The sequence below is a fragment of the Pleurodeles waltl genome, chromosome 5 (assembly GCF_031143425.1).
Source record: "Pleurodeles waltl isolate 20211129_DDA chromosome 5, aPleWal1.hap1.20221129, whole genome shotgun sequence".
Classification (NCBI taxonomy): Eukaryota; Metazoa; Chordata; class Amphibia; order Caudata; family Salamandridae; genus Pleurodeles; species Pleurodeles waltl.
In genome coordinates this window covers 1,249,726,357-1,249,746,348 of record NC_090444.1, presented here as the reverse complement: position 1 = coordinate 1,249,746,348, position 19,992 = coordinate 1,249,726,357, and the positions used below count along the sequence as shown (strand labels likewise).

The 19,992-nt window shown below is 43.0% G+C and overlaps 1 protein-coding gene across 1 annotated transcript in view; it reads right to left on the bottom strand.

The window, feature by feature from the left end:
- PM20D2 (peptidase M20 domain containing 2) overlaps nucleotides 1-19,992 on the bottom strand; it is a 148,248-nt gene that overhangs the window by 111,521 nt on the left and 16,735 nt on the right. Inside the window, exon 3 of the mRNA XM_069235485.1 lies at nucleotides 12,938-13,080. Coding sequence (XP_069091586.1) covers nucleotides 12,938-13,080 — 143 coding nt within the window. The remainder of the gene's footprint in view (nucleotides 1-12,937; nucleotides 13,081-19,992) is intronic.

The following is a 19,992-nucleotide window of genomic DNA, read 5'->3' as shown; positions in this document are numbered from 1 at the left end:
AAATCCACTCCACACATGTCCACTCCACAAAATGCCACACATTTCAACTCCAGGCCACAGAAGTCCATGCCACACATTTCCACTCAGTACCTCCCTACGCCAGAGTTCCACACCACACAATGCCAATTACACTCCTCCACTCCGCACAATGCCACACAATTCTACTCCATGCCACATTATGCAACTCCACACAATACCACGCCACCCAGACCACTTCACACAATTTCACTCTACTCCACACAATACCATTCCATACAACGCCAGACATTTTTACCACACACAATTCCACTAAACTCTAATCCACAAAGCCATTCCACACAACTACAGTCCACACAACGCAACTTCCACTCCACACAATGCCACAAACTTCCACATCACACAATTCCACTCCAACACCCAATGCCACACACTTCTACTCAATGCCACACTTCTACTAAATGCCACACACTTCCACTTCATGGCACTCTACACAATTCCAACCGACACCACACAATTCCACTACAAACAATTCTACTTCACTCCACAAAATTTCCCATCAAACAATGGCACTTCACGCCACACAGTGCCACTCCACACAATACCACTCTAATGGATTTTTTATAGCAATTACTACACCTGATGAGGAGTTTAAATGCTGTGCCGTGTTGTGTAGCCATTTTTGGCTATAATTTTATACAAGTTATTTTAGCATACTAGGCCTGTCGCTGTGCACTTTAACCTAGATATATTTTATTCGGCTTCATTTTATTATTTTAACATTAGCCACATTTGCAGTTTTGTTTTGTTTTTTTCTATCTCGCTGTTCTTCGCCTAGGTCAGCACTACATTCTTAAACAAGACATTTCTTCCACTCTGTGCTTTTCCCAAGGCCGCAGTAAGAAAGGTTGCCGGCATAGGTGGTACACTTTGTTTCCAGGGTCACAGAAACATACACACTTTTACATGGGGATCCTTTCTTGGAACATCAGTTGTTTTATTATGAACACACTACTTTGACCCATGTACATTAGAGGGAGATTCCAGCCAGATGTCCATGACTGAGTGCTGATCACTTCGCTACAGCTGCTTATCTAGACTACAGGCCTCTGGCTCAGGTATGAGGGATGATATCTCCCCAGGGAGAACCTGAAAGGCAGAATTAGAGCTTAACATGCAATGCTCTAACATAGCATAGGTAGGAACTATCTCTACAAACCTTAATGCCAGTATGGTAGCATTATTCTTGTGTTTTACGCTCCCTGTCACAATTTTAATTTTATTTTGCTTCATCATCCTAGTTATTGCAATTCATGCTTTATTATCTAAGATGCAGTTATTTCAATAAAACCTTATTGAACTGTACTCTGCCTCTGATTGTCCTTGCATATGTGAGACTAATGTAACAGAGAGAAACGGATGAGATCTGAGTGACCACGATTCCCCTGAGGAGTCATGGATGTCATGTGCCCGGTTGCCCCAATCATCCCTGCTCCTGGGTGGAGATGAGGCACTGCTAGTTAGCCAGAACAAGCCTGGATTAGGCCGCAGGTGTCACCTGGTGCAGGATCAGACTCCGTTCACCGCAGTACAGGTGATTCTGCAGCCTGAATCCAGTAGTCTCATTGGGATAATGAGAACTTATGCGACAAGGTGCAGCCAATGTTTGGACAGGCACTAATTTTCGGATCCTCCTGAGTATCTCTGTCTCACTACATGCATAGACACCTCAGTACTATTCACTGAGACGGCCATGGTATTGAGGATTTTTCCTCCTCAGCTACGTAGGGAGTACCTAACTAACGCTGCAGGTTGTTCAACCTTGAACCCTAAAAGGATAATCCCTATTTGGTGTGCTGATCTCTGAACAAATGTTACTGTTTACCATGGTGAAGCCACAACGGGTAACAATTGCAGTTAATATGCGGCCACCCCTTACTGCCCATTTTTTTGGTACATGGCCTCACAGCCCAGGGGGCTCCAGTTACATTTGTTGTTGAAGCTCATGCAGCCTGCAGAACAGAAATTTCCTATTCTTGGGTCACATTTCCAGCAGCCGAAGGGAACACAAATACATTTCACCACTACACACCTTCATATATACCTGCGCAATATAGAGCATATGCATATTTAGAAATACCTCTATCTTATCAAGACCATAATAATTGGCTTGATGGCGCCCTACCACATGCAATACTACATGTTAGGTTAGGTCTTCTAACTAATTATGGTCCTACCTGGCCTTTACTGGCCACATATACACCGCACCCTGATGCAGCAACCTTGGCGGTAGTTGAGGTTCGCCGCTTATATACTGAGCTTACGGCAATATACAGACTATTAGTACAGTTTGTAATGCAAACATTAAATACAAACCCAGAATGTGCTGCCCTGGTGCAACCACATACAGCAACACTAGGTATTAATCCTGCGACTGTACATTTGATTATGGACAAGATACCCGCCAAACGGGAAGATATTTGATTTTGTTTTGGTTAGCTCAAAAAATAAATGTACTGGAAGCAGTATTTCCCCATACAGGACCTCAGGATAAGCATAGAATATTAACTATGTGCTTGCCAATTGGGATGACTCCCACAGTGGATAACTGCAATACTTGGGACACGTTATTTGCCACGCTCTATAATACCGCACACGGTACACTGACACTTGCCAATCTTCCTGAAGTGTTAAAACAAACTCAAGATGAATACGGGGCTGCCCCAGCCCTAGACTTGGGAATGCAACTTATGGACAATTTTGCCACTGTATCTTCCATTATACTGAGTAACCTTAAAGGAGAAGCAGTAGCACTAGCAGTGCATATGTGGCTCCGGGATGTTCCTGTACAGAATCAAGAATGTGAGCCGCCAAAGATTATCGCGGAGACCTATTCTAGCATTGTTCAAGATAGTCTGGTGGCCAGACCCATAAAACCACAATTGCAGGGTAAATCTAATAAAGATTCTACTAAGCAAACACCAGAGGGTTCTAAAAAACGCTGGGATAAAAAACAAACACCTAAAAAAGAAAGGGGAGAATCTTTGCATATGGAGACCCAACAGAACAGATATAATCTCAGATATAGAGATGATATTAAAAAGCCTGACAGATATCAATATATTGATACACACCAATCATGTCCCTTTCAAGGCTTACCGGAAAAATGCAGAGGTGGGCGGTCAGAGCGAAGAACTGAGTACATGAAACCGAGACAGGAATCACAACGCTCTACAGAGGTTTGTTGAAAAAAGAAGAGAAACTTCCCCAACAAAAACCCCAATTTAAAAAGAAAAAAGTGCCAGCAGTTGCGATTCGTCATGCCACGCACGAAGAGGGCTCTGTTGAAGAACAAGACATGGGCACTAGCACTGCTAGACAGCGCAGCAGACACAATAGTTCGCCGGAATCTTCAAGAGCATCTGGAGGTAAAAGAAACTGATGACTTCTTACAAGATGAAACTGCGGACATGCGTGTTTCCGCGCCTGACAGGGTGTACAAAGTAACGATACAGTTCCTATGGGTGTGACCACAACAGTCAGCTGACGCTCAAACTGTTATTAAATGTTTCTGGATACTTTGCCGACACCAATGACACCTTTTCAGACTCATCTGATAATTTGGCTCAAAACAAATTACTTTGTTCTCCCATGGAACTATCTGTGGCTTTCCTTGACTATATTAGCTTTCCTTCTTTGGATTGGCTTTGTTATTATTTTCTATCTACTAATACATGGTCATTACCTTCCTGAACGATCAACAGTTAAACAGGTAGATAAGGTCCTGAAACCCCATTTCTCTTCTTACAAGGTCCGCAGAGACTTGTCTTTAATGAACATTTCCGCTATATCAATTCCTGATGGGACTGTTTGGTTTAAAGTCACATTTGATATATACGGCCCAATGGGGTCATTCAAATACCATATGTGTTTAAACTTTCAATGAATGCTGTAATACTCCCCGGTGTTGTTTCTGATGACTGGGATGTGAAAACAGTTGATTCTACGATGGCTGAGTTGCAGTATTTTACTGTATTTGAAAGTGAGGATGTTTAGCAATCCAAAGAAAATTATGGTGACGTTTTGCTATAATTATTATGGACACCATTTCATTCACAGAGGAAGTACCCCGAAAACTATTTTTAATTACACACAATGAGAACATTGTCCAACTCCCCCACAAGGAAGTTCTAAAATATATTCTGGAAAATGTACATATTTTTCTGGACACAGTGTTAAAAATGTGTGGGAGCTATCCTTCTGGTACAAATATCTCCGTGGCATCAAAGAGGCCTTTCTTAGCAGTAGTGAATGCAAGACTTCTGTCAGCCATTCGATGGTTTGTAAACAACTGTCCTTGCACAGGGCGTGCAACGCTTCGGCAGCAAACATGGCTTGTTATCTGAAGGGAGTCCCAGTCCCCTTGATTAGACATGTGTTCCAGGTGCTCTCGAATGAGAGCTGTTATGGGATGCAAGCCGGAATAGTTTGTCATTTCGGTCTCCAAAATTGCTCAGGAATGTACTTTTTCCTCCTACACGTCAGAGAGAAGTAGCTGGGATGTGGCCCCATATCGCTACTTCAAATGTAATGTTGACAAGCTGAGCAGACTCAAGGCTTTATTGTTTCAAAAACATGTGGCGCTTACATCTGCACGCGAGACCTATGCGCTTCAGGTTGTGAGGTCATCCACAGAGATACAGTACCTTTTAAGTACTAACTTTCTGAGACACTTTGGTGAACTCGTGGGACGGATATTTAATGTGTCCAGTACTACTGGAATCGTACATTTCTTTAAGGCTGTTGGTACTGGTTTCATTCACACCTTCTCTTCTATATTTGGCTTGATACCTTCAGCCATACATTCAATGTTTTCCAGTATTTTCGGGGGATTTCCGATAACTTTGGTTATAATAGGTGGCATTTTGCTTCTGCGCAATAGCTGTCCCTTTACAACAAGTAGGATTGAAAGCGCTTCCACCAGCGCAGCTGTGTCGTGAACGCACGATGCAGTACTTTTGGAGCACCACTCCTGGAGCGATTGGAGTGTGACTGGTCTCTGTCATTCAGACCAGTTTTGCATTGGTCGCAGCCCGTATTTCGGTGCCTTTGGTGCCCTTTTGAATGTGCACTGAAAGGTTGTCTTTCTACGCAGCGCTTGCTTTTATTGGACGCTGATCTATTGAAGTTATCGCTGAGGGCTCATTTCCAGACATGCGCGTTGAGGGTGTGTTTGCTACAGGAAGCCGTTTATGAGTTCCCCTTTGTGGATCATGCAGATCTAAACTCACTGTTGGGCACACCACAGAATGCTGCTGCCTCAGCTGGTGCTCAGGCTTTGGAACACGATCGCTCCTTGGGTTTCCTTGGGGATGAACTTCCTACTTTACCCCCCGCCGAAGTGGAAGATTTCCTATCTTCAATTATCCAAGATTCAATTGGCGACTTTAAAAATGACTGACTTTTGAAATTCGGCTTTTCGTGGCACCACAATTAACATTTTAAATTGGCCTTTTAATATATGCTCAAGTGTCTTTTGACTTCTCATCATTTGCATTCCTGTATTTATGCTTTAAGATGCATTTTTGTCGCTTTCATATATTAGATTAGGCATTGAACCACTTTTTAAACCGGCAAGGGGAGGGTTTTGTATAGCCATTTTTGGCTGTAATTTTAAACAAGTTATTTTAGCATACTAGGCCTGTCGCTGTGCAATTTAAACTAGATATATTTTATTCGGCCTCATATTGTTTTAACATTAGCCACATTTGCGGTTTTGTTTTTTCTATCTCGCTGTTCTTCGCCTAGGTCAGCACTGCGTTCTTGAACAAGACATATTTTTCACTCTTTGTTTTTCTCAAGGCTGCAGTAAGAAAAGGTTGCTGGCAAAAGTGGTACACTTTGTCTCCAATGGTCACAGAAACATACACACTCTTACGTGGGGATCCTTTCTTGGAACATCAGTTGTTTTATTATAAACACACTACTTTGACCCATGTACGTTAGAGGGAGATTCCAACTAGATGACCATGACGGAGTGCTGATTGCTGATCGCTTCGCTACAGCTGCTCATGTAGACTACAGAGCTCTTGCTCAGATATGAGGGATGATGACTCCCCAGGGGTCCCCTGAAAGGCAAAACTAGAGCTTAACATGCTGTGCTCTAACATAGCTTAGGTAGGAACTATCTCTACAAACCTTAGTGACAGTTTGGTAGCATTATTCTTGTGTTTTACACTCCCTGTCACAATTTTAATCGTATTGTGCTTCAACGTCCTAGTTATTGCAATTCAGGCTTTAAGATGCAGTTACTTCAAAAAAACTTATTGAACTATACTCTGCCTCCGATTGTCCTTGCATATGTGAGACTAATGTAACCAAGAGAAACGGATGAGATCTGAGTGACCACGATTCCCCAGAGGAATCATGTACAGGGAGTGCAGAATTATTAGGCAAGTTGTATTTTTGAGGATTAATTTTATTATTGAACAACAACCATGTTCTCAATGAACCCAAAAAACTCATTAATATCAAAGCTGAATATTTTTGGAAGTAGTTTTTAGTTTGTTTTTAGTTTTAGCTATGTTAGGGGGATATCTGTGTGTGCAGGTGACTATTACTGTGCATAATTATTAGGCAACTCAACAAAAAAAAATATATACCCATTTCAATTATTTATTATTACCAGTGAAACCAATATAACATCTCAACATTCACAAATATACATTTCTGACATTCAAAAACAAAACAAAAAAAAATCAGTGACCAATATAGCCACCTTTCTTTGCAAGGACACTCAAAAGCCTGCCATCCATGGATTCTGTCAGTGTTTTGATCTGTTCACCATCAACATTGCGTGCAGCAGCAACCACAGCCTCCCAGACACTGTTCAGAGAGGTGTACTGTTTTCCCTCCTTGTAAATCTCACATTTGATGATGGACCACAGGTTCTCAATGGGGTTCAGATCAGGTGAACAAGGAGGCCATGTCATTAGATTTCCTTCTTTTATACCCTTTCTTGCCAGCCACGCTGTGGAGTACTTGGACGCGTGTGATGGAGCATTGTCCTGCATGAAAATCATGTTTTTCTTGAAGGATGCAGACTTCTTCCTGTACCACTGCTTGAAGAAGGTGTCTTCCAGGAACTGGCAGTAGGACTGGGAGTTGAGCTTGACTCCATCCTCAACCCGAAAAGGCCCCACAAGCTCATCTTTGATGATACCAGCCCAAACCAGTACTCCACCTCCACCTTGCTGGCGTCTGAGTCGGACTGGAGCTCTCTGCCCTTTACCAATCCAGCCACGGGCCCATCCATCTGGCCCATCAAGACTCACTCTCATTTCATCAGTCCATAAAACCTTAGAAAAATCAGTCTTGAGATATTTCTTGGCCCAGTCTTGACGTTTCAGCTTGTGTGTCTTGTTCAGTGGTGGTCGTCTTTCAGCCTTTCTTACCTTGGCCATGTCTCTGAGTATTGCACACCTTGTGCTTTTGGGCACTCCAGTGATGTTGCAGCTCTGAAATATGGCCAAACTGGTGGCAAGTGGCATCGTGGCAGCTGCACGCTTGACTTTTCTCAGTTCATGGGCAGTTATTTTGCGCCTTGGTTTTTCCACACGCTTCTTGCGACCCTGTTGACTATTTTGAATGAAACGCTTGATTGTTCGATGATCACGCTTCAGAAGCTTTGCAATTTTAAGAGTGCTGCATCCCTCTGCAAGATATCTCACTATTTTTGACTTTTCTGAGCCTGTCAAGTCCTTCTTTTGACCCATTTTGCCAAAGGAAAGGAAGTTGCCTAATAATTATGCACACCTGATATAGGGTGTTGATGTCATTAGACCACACCCCTTCTCATTACAGAGATGCACATCACCTAATATGCTTAATTGGTAGTAGGCTTTCGAGCCTATACAGCTTGGAGTAAGACAACATGCATAAAGAGGATGATGTGGTCAAAATACTCATTTGCCTAATAATTCTGCACTCCCTGTATGTCATGCGCCTGGTTGCCCCAATCATACCTGCTCTTGGGTGGAGATGAGGCACTGTTTATTAGCTGGAACAAATCTGGATTAGACCGGCAGGTGTCACCTGGTGCAGGATCAGACTCCGTCCCCCGCAGAATAAGTGATTCTGCAGCCCGAATCCAGTAGTCTCATTAGGATAATGGGAACCTATGTGACAGCAGCATGCCACTCCACATCTTACAATGATGTTCCACGTCAATCGATATGCCACTCCACAAAGTGCCACTCCATTAAAGCTAATAGATCTCACATAGGCGAGACCTATTAGCCTTGCCAATGCGTGTTACTTCAGCTCCTTGTTCCCTCACTCACCAACTACACCGACAGATATATACACCCTCTATCGATAGAAACCATCTTTTCAAGCAGAGAGCAGGTGAGCACTGCTTTGGGCATTCCTGCTGCCTATCAATAGGGTGTTTCAAATACTTCACTCTTTCCATGGTGCCCACAGCTGTTCTATTGCTGCCCGCTTCACCACCAACCCATAATACTAGCTAGAGTATTCTCCTTGAGCATGGAGCTTCATCTACAAAAAGGCCAGCTGAGAGAAAGTGGAAAGTTATTAATCGCCTGACTTGAGTGACACATTTAAAAAATAACATTTGTGTCACTTCAAAGAAAGCCTTAATTTAGTTAAACAACTTATCACTTCTCATGATGTCTGCTTGGCCAATCCATCTCAAGATCTTTTCAAAATGGTATGCTCCTTTATTAACCATTACTGCATGATCTCTCCGATTGGACCACCTCAAACTCACCTGCAATGATTTGCCATCTTTCTCAGGAGAAAAAAAACACAAGAACATTTATGATAATGTGGATTTCGCGTGACAAGAGTTTTTTGCCCACTGACATCCTGAACACAACTCCGTATACTAATCTTGGGCAACTTCTCTCAATTTCGTGAGACGAGGTTTGCCGCACTTATTAAACTTTAATTGGGCTTGCCACGCAATAAATGCAAGTACATTACATTACATTGTAGGTCTCTGCAATGGCACCACTGCTGTGCAAAGCCATTAATGCTTCCATTTTCACAGGAGGTATACCTCAAGTCTGTATAAAGGTTATTCTGAAAAGAATCTGAAAAGATCTGAAAAGCTTCAGACCCACTACTCTTTCTGCCTCTACGAAGGTTATTTAACACTTTCTTGCAAACATTCTTTCTTGCCTGGACCACAGGAATCACTTATATTTCGGCCTTGAGGAATGCTAGATCACCAAACTTTAGAAGCAAAACATTAAGTTACAGCTGGTGGGAGGCTTGAGCAAATTCAGTCAGGTTTCCGAGGAATGCCGTACTCTCCATTGGCTATACATCTAGAGGAGAATTTAGTTAAATGTTCTCAACGTCATCCCATTGGGCTTTCTACAAACTGGACCGTAAGCTACTTCACTCTCTGATCACTCACCACAATTTGGTTAGATCACACTGATAAGGTGCCCTGCTGCTTCTTCAGGTTTGGTAAAACAGGTGTTTCTGGGCTGGAGGAATATCTTTCCACTTTCTAGGCCGTACTCACTGGAATAGTTTTGTGCCTGAGCTTTGTAAAACCTCTGTGCACTTGAGCTTTCATAGACATGTGAAAACTAATTTCTGCCAATCTGGTCTGCTCTAGGTCCACCCCTGCTCTCCTTTTCATCATTCTCACCTGTGCCTCCTGTAAGGAAATGCCTCCTTGGCATGGTTACCCCCTGACTTTTTGCCTTTGCTGATGCTATGTTTTGAATTGAAAGTGTGCTGAGGCCTGCTAACCAGGCCCCAGCACCAGTGTTCTTTCCCTAACCTGTACTTTTGATTCCACAATTGGCACACCCTGGCATCCAGGTAAGTCCCTTGTAACTGGTACCCCTGGTACCAAGGGCCCTGATGCCAGGGAAGATCTCTAAGGGCTGCAGCATATCTTATGCCACCCTGGGGACCCCTCACTCAGCACAGACACACTGCTTGCCAGCTTGTGTGTGCTGGTGAAAACAAAACGAGTAAGTCGACATGGCACTCCCCTCAGGGTGCCATGCCAACCTCACACTGCCTATGCAGTATAGATAAGACACCCCTCTAGTAGGCCTTACAGCCCTAAGGCAGGGTGCACTATACCATAGGTGAGGGCACCAGTGCATGAGTACTGTGCCCCTACAGTGTCTAAGCCAAACCTTAGACATTGTAAGTGCAGGGTAGCCATAAGAGTATATTGTCTGGGAGTCTGTCAAACACGGACTCCACAGCACCATAATGGCTACACTGAAAACTGGGAAGTTTGGTATCAAACTTCTCAGCACAATAAATGCACACTGATGCCAGTGTACATTTTATTGTGAAATACACCCCAGAGGGCACCTTAGAGGTGCCCCCTGAAACCTTAACCGACTATCTGTGTAGGCTGACTGGTTCCAGCAGCCTGCCACAACCGAGACATGTTGCTGGCCCCATGGGGAGAGTGCCTTTGTCACTCTGAGGCCAGTAACAAAGCCTGCACTGGGTGGAGATGCTAACACCTCCCCCAGGCAGGAGCTGTAACACCTGGCGGTGAGCCTCAAAGGCTCACCCCTTTGTTCCAGCACCGCAGGACACTCCAGCTAGTGGAGTTGCCCGCCCCCTCCGGCCACGGCCCCCACTTTTGGCGGCAAGGCCGGAGGAAATAATGAGAATAACAAGGAGGAGTCACTGGCCAGTCAGGACAGCCCCTAAGGTGTCCTGAGCTGAAGTGACTCTAACTTTTAGAAATCCTCCATCTTGCAGATGGAGGATTCCCCCAATAGGGATAGGATTGTGACCCCCTCCCCTTGGGAGGAGGCACAAAGAGGGTGTACCCACCCTCAGGGCTAGTAGCCATTGGCTACTAACCCCCCAGACCTAAACACGCCCTTAAATTTAGTATTTAAGGGCTTCCCTGAACCTAAAGAATTAGTTCCTGAAACTACAAGAAGAAGAGGACTGCTGAGCTGAAAGACCCCTGCAGAAGAAGAAAAGAAGACACCAACTGCTTTGGCCCCAGACCTACCGGCCTGTCTCCTGCCTTCTAAAGAAACCTGCTCCAGCGACGCTTTCCCCAGGACCAGCGACCTCTGAATCCTCAGAGGACTGCCCTGCTTCAAGAAAGACAAGAAACTCCCGAGGACAGCGGACCTGCTCCAAAAAGACTGCAACTTTGTTACAGAGGAGCAGATTTAAAGACCCCTGCAATCCCCGCAAGAAGCGTGAGACTTGCAACACTGCACCCGGCGACCCCGACTCGACTGGTGGAGAACCAACACCTCAGGGAGGACCCTCCAGTGACTCCAAGACTGTGAGTAACCAAAGTTGTCCCCCCTGAGCCCCCACAGCGACGCATGCAGAGGGAATCCCCAGGCTCCCCCTGACCGCAACTGCTTGACTCTGAAATCCCGACGGCTGGAAAAGACCCTGCACCCGCAGCCCCCAGCACCTGAAGGAACGGAACTTCAGTGCAGGAGTGACCCCCAGGAGGCCCTCTCCCTTTCCCAGGTGGTGGCTACCCCAAGGAGCCCCCCCCTTGCCTGCCTGCACCGCTGAAGAGACCCCTTGGTCTCCCATTGAAACCTATTACGAACCCGACGCTTGTTTGCACACTGCACCCGGCCGCCCCCGCGCTGCTGAGGGTGTACTTTCTGTGTGGACTTGTGTCCCCCCCAGTGCCCTACAAAAACCCCCTGGTCTGCCATCCGAAGACGCGGGTACTTACCTGCTGGCAGACCGAAACCGGGGCACCCCCTTCTCTCCATTGAAGCCTATGTGTTTTGGGCACCTCTTTGACCTCTGCACCTGACCGGCCCTGAGCTGCTGGTGTGGTAACTTTGGGGTTGCTCTGAACCCCCAACGGTGGGCTACCTTGGACCCAAAACTGAAACTTGTAAGTGACTTACTTACCTGCTAAAACTAACAATAACTTACCTCCCCCAGGAACTGTGAAAATTGCAGTGTCCACTTTTAAAACAGCTATTTGTGTTGTATGTGAAAAGTATATATGCTACTGTAATTATTCAAAGTTCCTAAAGTACTTACCTGCAATACCTTTCAAATGAGATATTACATGTAGAATTTGAACCTGTGGTTCTTAAAATAAACTAAGAAAATATATTTTTCTATAACAAAACCTATTGGCTGGATTTGTCTCTGAGTGTGTGTTCCTCATGTATTGCCTGTGTGTATGTACAACAAATGCTTAACACTACTCCTTTGATAAGCCTACTGCTCGACCACACTACCACAAAATAGAGCATTAGTATTATCTCTTTTTGCCACTATCTTACCTCTAAGGGGAACCCTTGGACTCTGTGCATACTATTCCTTACTTTGAAATAGTGCATACAGAGCCAACTTCCTACACCTCCTTTTCCAGCTTTAGACTTCAATGAAAGGGCCCTTCACAGTCCTAGCACTGCAACTGAATTACTTTTTTTCCTTACATGCAGTGGTATATTTGCAATTTGTGTGATATATTCACCAGCTATTTCCAGTGACATGGTCAATGTCTTGAAATATAGATTCTAATAGTTTTGACATGGTGGCACAGACATCTTTCCCAAAACACAGAAAAATTATTGTGTATGAGTTGTTTCCATCCCTGAATGCCCCATCAGCTTCCCTTCTATAGCTTATTTTAGTATATCATAATGATATACATGCTCCCACAGGAAGCAGTAGCAATAAGATTCATCATTCTGCCTAGGTATGGTATTTATAACTACTGCACGTAAAAGAACAGTATGGCATAACCCATATATGCACCTGCACAGAGGTAAAGGCTATTTTTATCACGGTTGAGGGAGAGAATGACGCTAATTAACGGTAATAAATGGTATGTTACACTGTACATATAATCATAACTAGATGACAGTGAACTGCTACAATGATAGCACACCATATGCATCGATTTTCAATACTTTAAATAATTTAGTAAAGCTCTCACCATGAACTCGCCATGCTGGTTTCATCTGCTGTCTTAAGACTGAGAGATTGTTGTATGCAAGAACAGCAGCATCTAGTGCGTTTATTCCTTCCCATGGATATGCAGCAGCATGAGATGCTTTTCCATAATATTTGACAGAAACACTAGGAAATAAAAACATCACTTTTAATGCCTTCAAATTTTATTAGACACATGTTTCAGCCATCACACTCTAACTTCCTCCACAGCATTCAGATTGAAAAAGGTCCAAAGACATTGAAGTAGTCACTTGTATTATCAAAGACTACATTATGACTGGGCTGTGAATTCCTATAGCCCAGTGCCCAGGACATATTGTTTGGGGTCATGGGCAACTAGTTTCTAGGTTTATTTTATCCTTGGGTCACATAGGCCTACCCTCTGAAGCACAAACCCTTTGGCTGCCAGTTTACAGTACCACATTACAGAACATGGAAAAAAGAGAGTTGAGGTAACATTTGTGTCCATATATTAATGCTGGTGGAATTGTATTTGTTTAAATAATACAAAGCCTTTATTATTAGGGTGAGCGTTCTAAATAAATGTTGTAAGCTCAGACTGCACTACTGACAGTGGTTCCAGTAAAACAAATGTGTACACGTGTTTGCAAAGTTTAAACATATGTGGCAACGAATAATGCTTTCAGAATGCTCTGTGGTTAAATGCAAATAGTTGCAGAAGCTGTAAAGCAAGCTTGATGATGTTTTGCTTTCAAAATATAGTGTTCACAAACAATGCAACTAGGGGAAAAAACGTTTTGCTAAACTACTGGGAACTTTTAGGTACCATTTCATTGAAGCATCATTTAGTAAGATGTGTTGTCACAACCTAGTATTTCCAGAAAATATTCATAATGGTCAGTGTAAACAGTTTCAACAAGATTATGGGAAACATTAATATAAACAAGCATTGGCAAAGCCAATAAGTCTGACATTGGTGGTCATTTAGTTTGGTTTTGTCAATGCGTGTCTTGGTTTGGCATGGCTTTTGTAAAACTTTGTTGTGTGAGTTTCTGGGCCCTCACCATCATAACAAATATTAGCAAAAAGCAAAAATATGTTTGGGGTGCAAAAAGCACACATTGCCACAGTAGTTCCAGACACTGAACAAAACTACTTTGTGTGCAGATATGCTCCATCTGAAGCAGCAGATTGTGATCATTGTAATGTATGTAACATGGAACTGTCTATCACAAAACCTGTCACCTGTGAGGGTGTCCTAGCACTGAGGAGGAGCAGGTTCTGCAAGTAGGATCAGTTACAGTGAAGCCGGCCAATAATAAAACAAAAGGTCTTGGTTAATACAAGACCTAAGTAGGGGGCCATTATCAGAGCTCTTATATAATGAGATTGCTGCCATAATTTGTCACCACTCTACATGGCACCAAAGGGGCAAGTCGATTTATGAAGCAACCTGTTCCCATGGACAAGTAGATATTTTATTACATTCCACATCCCTGGACGCTACTTTAAAATGTAATTCTGTGTAGATAGTAAGGTTCAATTTTAAGCCAACCATTCACATTTAACATACAAATTCATATTTAAGCTGTGTTTTAGCACTTCAATCAACAACAATCTACCCTCTCAATCAAAATCTTATTCCGTGTAAGGCATCCTCTTCTCTGAAAACTTTACATTAGCTGTGTTGCATGGTGGCTTCAAACTCTAATGAACTAAACAAAAGACTTATTAAAACAATGCTCTGTTTATATTGAAACTCTAAGCTCACGACTAAGCTTTGCTGGATTGCAAATTAAGTTTAGTCTTCCAAATCTGGATTTTTATTTATCCTTAAAACTTAAGGTACTGTTATCAAAAATTGGTCAATTGAACACAGCAGTTTTACCGAATTTAACCAATTTTATAGATTTTAATGCTTTTGTTTTATTGAAAATAGCCAGCCTGCAGGATGAGTGAAAGACAAAGTAGATTCAGAAACTCTGTCATGAATAGTTTACAAATAGGCTCCTACTTGGCCTTTTTACTATTGGGTTTATCAGTAGATATAAAATACACTACTGAAGTAAAGTAATAAGCAAAATACAGTACAAAACATTAAATGCATGCTCACAACACAAATTACATAAGAAATTAAGTAAGTCAAATTATAAAGGCATATTCAAACAGCCATAACATTGAGTCCAAGCACAGAAATATGCACTGCACAATTAAAATGTGGTCAGAGAGCCCATAAAGCCCCCTTTTTGCGCATATGAAAATAGTAATTGTTATAGTTCTAAAGTCTAAATACTGCCCTCTCTTCCACACTTAACTAGTCCACCAATCTCCTTTTGGTGATCCTTATATTTCCTTCTGAGGTGGTAAAGAGAGAAAGTCAGTGTTTTGGCCTCCAACTGATCTCCACTGCAGCTTTCTGAAATGCCATTTTATGCAAGGGAAATCCCAGCAAACATAGCCCCCCCCCCATTTCCAACGTTCATCCTGACTGTTATATCACTGGCTGCTTTGTCTGTCAATTTCCATCCGGAAGCTGGAGCCTTTTGATTGGTGCACTTTAAGAATCCCTGGTTCCACACTCTGCCCCCCATTTAAAACACAGCCCATTCATAATCTTGCAACCTAGTGTAAGATGGCAGTCAGCATCATGTGGGTAAAACAAATCAGCATTCCGGAGCTTTAACCCTCTAGGGTCCTGTGCAGCAAACTTCTGAGATGCATATATAGAGTATTTTGGATGAAGCCTGTTCGCCTACTATTTCAAGCTGCTTTACCATCAGCAGGGTTCATACACACAGATGTGGATACCCTAGCTGGTGCAATGAGAAATGGCTCTATTTCAGGTGCCTGAGTCTCCCATACTACAAGACCCCCCCATGTCTATATTTTATATATATATATATATATATATATATATATATATATATATATATATATATATATATATATATATATATATACATATACACACATACACACATATACATAAATTGATTGTTTTCATTAAAAAAACAATGTAAAAACAAAGAATGAAAAAACTGGAAACATAGTGGATGTAAAGTTACTTGCCACAGTTCCTCGGAAAGGTAATTAATTTGACTTCCAATGCCACCAAGCCCATTCACAGCTGCAGCTGAAGAAACTGAAATAAGCACTAGACCCGTTTTTTTAAGTTTAAAAAAAAAAAGCACAAACCTAATCTAGCACATATTCAGATTACTCGGTACGGAGTATGACAAAGATTTTTTTTAATGATTTTCATGTAATTTTCACGTGAGAGACAAATCGGAGTAGAAAACATCAATCCTGCAAGAAGAGTTAAACTGGATGACCGCAGTGGCACTGTGTGTCTTCAGAAAATGAATGGAAAATACTTTGCAAAGGTATCTCGCATGACTGTTATAAAAGAGGGCATATGCAATTTTCAGAGTACACACAGCAGGTAAAGTGACTTCTGCGTGAAAGACCATATCTCATGCACATTTGCTATGCAGGCAGCCTCCAATTTTAACTTGTGTACATTTTATGAAAATTATGTTTGAAAATTAGGAAATTTCCCTCATGCCTAATAAGCTTCTGATAAGTCCAACAAAACTAAGGTTGTTACTTGTCTCCAGTAAAGGACTGTGCTGTGGTTTTGAGCAGGTACAAAGTGAGTCTAACATGATACATAGGGTCTCATTCTGAGACCGCCGAAAGACCGCACCGCGGTCAATAGACCGCGGGGGTCATTTTGACTTTCCCGCTGGGCCGGCGGACGATCGCCAGAAGATCGCCCGCCGGCCCAGCGGGAAAGCCCCTGCAACGAGGAAGCCGGCTCCGAATGGAGGCAGGGGTGTGACGGGTGCAGTAGCACCCGTCGCGATTTTCACTGTCTGCATAGCAGACAGTGAAAATCTTTGTGGGGCCCTGTTAGGGGGCCCCTGCACTGCCCATGCCAGTGGCATGGGCAGTGCAGGGGCCCCCAGGGGCCCCACGACACCCGTTCCCGCCATCCTGTTCCTGGCGGGTTTTACCGCCAGGAACAGGATGGCGGGAAGGGGGTCGGAATCCCATGGAGGATTCTCTGGCCCAGGGGAAATCCGGCGGGAAACCGCCGGATCCCCTTTTCTGACCGCGGCTTTACCGTTGCGGTCAGAATGGGCACTGAAGCACCGCCAGCCTGTTGGCGGTGCTTCCGTTGCCCGTGGCCCTGGCGGTTTAGGACCGCCAGGGTCAGAATGAGGGCCATAGTCTTTTTCAGAGGGGTTTTATCACTTTCCTCTCTCTCTTAAGTTTATCACTAAAATGTGTCAGATTTTTAGATGCTGTTCAGTAGTATCCCTCTTGGGCGAACTGGCCCTATACTTACCCTAGGTCTTTGGCTCCCTGCCTTGTCTCCTCGGATCCACTATCCATAAGCTGTTTTCCCTTAGAAGAGAATGTTATCATTCATGGTAATGTATATTTTGCCCTTCTTTTCCCTTTCTTTACTATACGCCTCTTCTGTCCCTTTCCTGTTGCTGTAATCTTTTTCAAAGTTTTTCTTCAACTGTCTTCCTTTCCTCAGTGCTTGTTCCCCAACTAGCTGCGCAAATGCACCTGGTTAAGCGGTACAGTCTCCCTCCAGCTTTCTTGATTTGTTTGTTTTGTCCCCTTATTTATAAAGGGTTCTAGCAATGTTATAAAGAAATAAAAAAAGTATTTAAAAAAACAATCTTGCTCCAAGTTGCCTTCGCTGCCTTCTACTTCTACGGAAAGTGACTTATCATTACTTCAACATTCTAGCCTTCCCTCAAACATCTCTGCACTGCAACCTTACCCATCTCCAATCACTCACCTAACTAGAAAGAAAACCTCCTGGCTGGAACAGTACACTCCCACATAAGCGCTAGGACGCCTGTGTCGAAACAGGGTTATTACCTCAAAGCAATCCCCTTTCCAGCTGGATTCCCGCAGTGTCCTCCTGACCTGCTACATCTGTGAAGCACGTTCTCCTTGCAGCACACTATTTAGCGTGTGCCAGTTTGATCTCTTGCCAGGAATCTTCTGTCAGGTAATCGATGCAGTGGGGCATGTTTTTCTCTCTCAGCGCCCTCCTGGTTCTAAACGAGCAAGTAATACAGTCTTTCTACTTCATTTATATTCTTTTTTCTCCTCTTCCTGCTTCTGATTTCCAATTTTGCACCTGTTCCCGCACGATAATTTTTTGCTTCCTTAACTGTGTATCATTTTCTATCACAGGCTACCAGACAGGTATTTCTATCCTCTGGTAAATATTCTGTCTCCTCGCCACAAACTAGCAAACATATTTGACACAATATAAGTTTTGTATTAACCTTCAATCAGATTTGAAAGCATAGTATATTACTTATGGCTTGTAGGAACAGTAGTCGGTTCCTCTTTACCTCCATTTTCTAGGAAATGGATTGTGAAAAGAAGGTGAAATATTGATCGATAATTGGAGGTTATTTTAGCAAGGCTATTAACTATCTGCTTTAGGAACCAATCGCAAGAACGACAAAAATACAAGCATTACTAAAAACAATCATTTTGGCTCTTATATAATGAAAAATGTGTTCTCAAGTGTTAGTATGACAGAAAGAACAGATGTCAGATGGGTACTGGCAGGGCAAGCTTCCCTCATACACCTAACAGATACAGCACGGGCAGCAGAAGTTTAAAGTACACACTCCCAATACACATCCACATAGGTAGACAGGCTGACACTCAAAGAGTTGGGGAGTAAAACTGGGCAGGCAGATGGAATCATAGGATAGAGAGGCAGATACAAAAACTGAATACTCAAATAGATACCACATCCAATTGAGGCCACAGGGGAAGACTTTAAATTGACAATGGCAACCGTCCTCTTAGAATCCAAGAAGTTTCTAGGTAGTTAGTTTGGCAAAAAATAGAAGTAAGCGTTTTGGAGATCTAAGAAGGCCATTAGTTAGCCTTACATCGATAGCTAGAACACCTCCTGCAAAGTTACCACATGGAATGAGTACTTTATTGAGAAGACATTGAGATGTCATAGGTCTAGGGTGGGTCTCCAGTCTCCCGATCTCTACTTCATAGGAATAACATGGAGTAAAAGCCTATGTTGTGATGTTCTTTTGGCAATGGCTTGAAAGCGCCTTTCAGTAGGACGATTTCAGCATTTTAAAAGTGCAGTTGTTTCTGCTTCAACTTAGGCGATGGTGTTTGCGGACAATGCTGAAGAAATTACAGGGTGTATCCCAAAACGATTAAGTCCAATTCCCATTTATTTGATGTTATTTGAGCCCACTACTTCCTGAAAGTTGATATCTTGGAACTTACATATCCTAAGTCCAGAAACAAGGATTCTCCATCAAGGGCATATTCAATAACTTGCATGTAGTTTAGATCAGTAAGAGGTTAATATCAGCCAACTGTTTACTTGTATGACAGCTGTATCAAGCAGGTGGAGGAATCCAAGGTTAGTGAGGTTTATTGCAAAAGTCAATAATTGACACTTCACGAAGAATTGACTTAACTACCTATTTCTTGACTTCAGGTAATAGGCCAAAGTAGGGTGCTGTATCCAACCACATCTGACAATCACATCTGCTCAATATTGCATAGCTTCTCCAATTTTCATGGCAACAATGGAAGAAACCCTCTATCAAAACCTGTCCATCTATCGACCCTCCTGTTGGGTGGAGCAGAACATGGTGTTTGAACTAGGATTACTTGATCTTCTCGAAGCTGCTTGCACTTGAGGTTAGAAGTAGGAATACATTTATGTGGGAAGGATTCTGCAACTATTTGTGAATACCTACAAGATGAAGACTGTGCACGTGATTTCCTCACCATTCCTGAAACTGCTTTGACAGTGCGCCTTAGTCTAAAAACAGTGCACATATAGAATGAAAGCATTTGCACACATTCACCACCTTGTGAATCTGGCATAAACTATGCATGCAAGAGGTAAAACATTTTTTGGCTCAATCTAAACTTTCGAAAAGCTTTGTGAATTAAGCCTTGGTACTTTCCCAGCATTTCATCTTGGTTCGACTGGCTGAAACGTGGGAAATATTTTTGTGCTTCAAGGCCACCTTGTTGAAATATTCG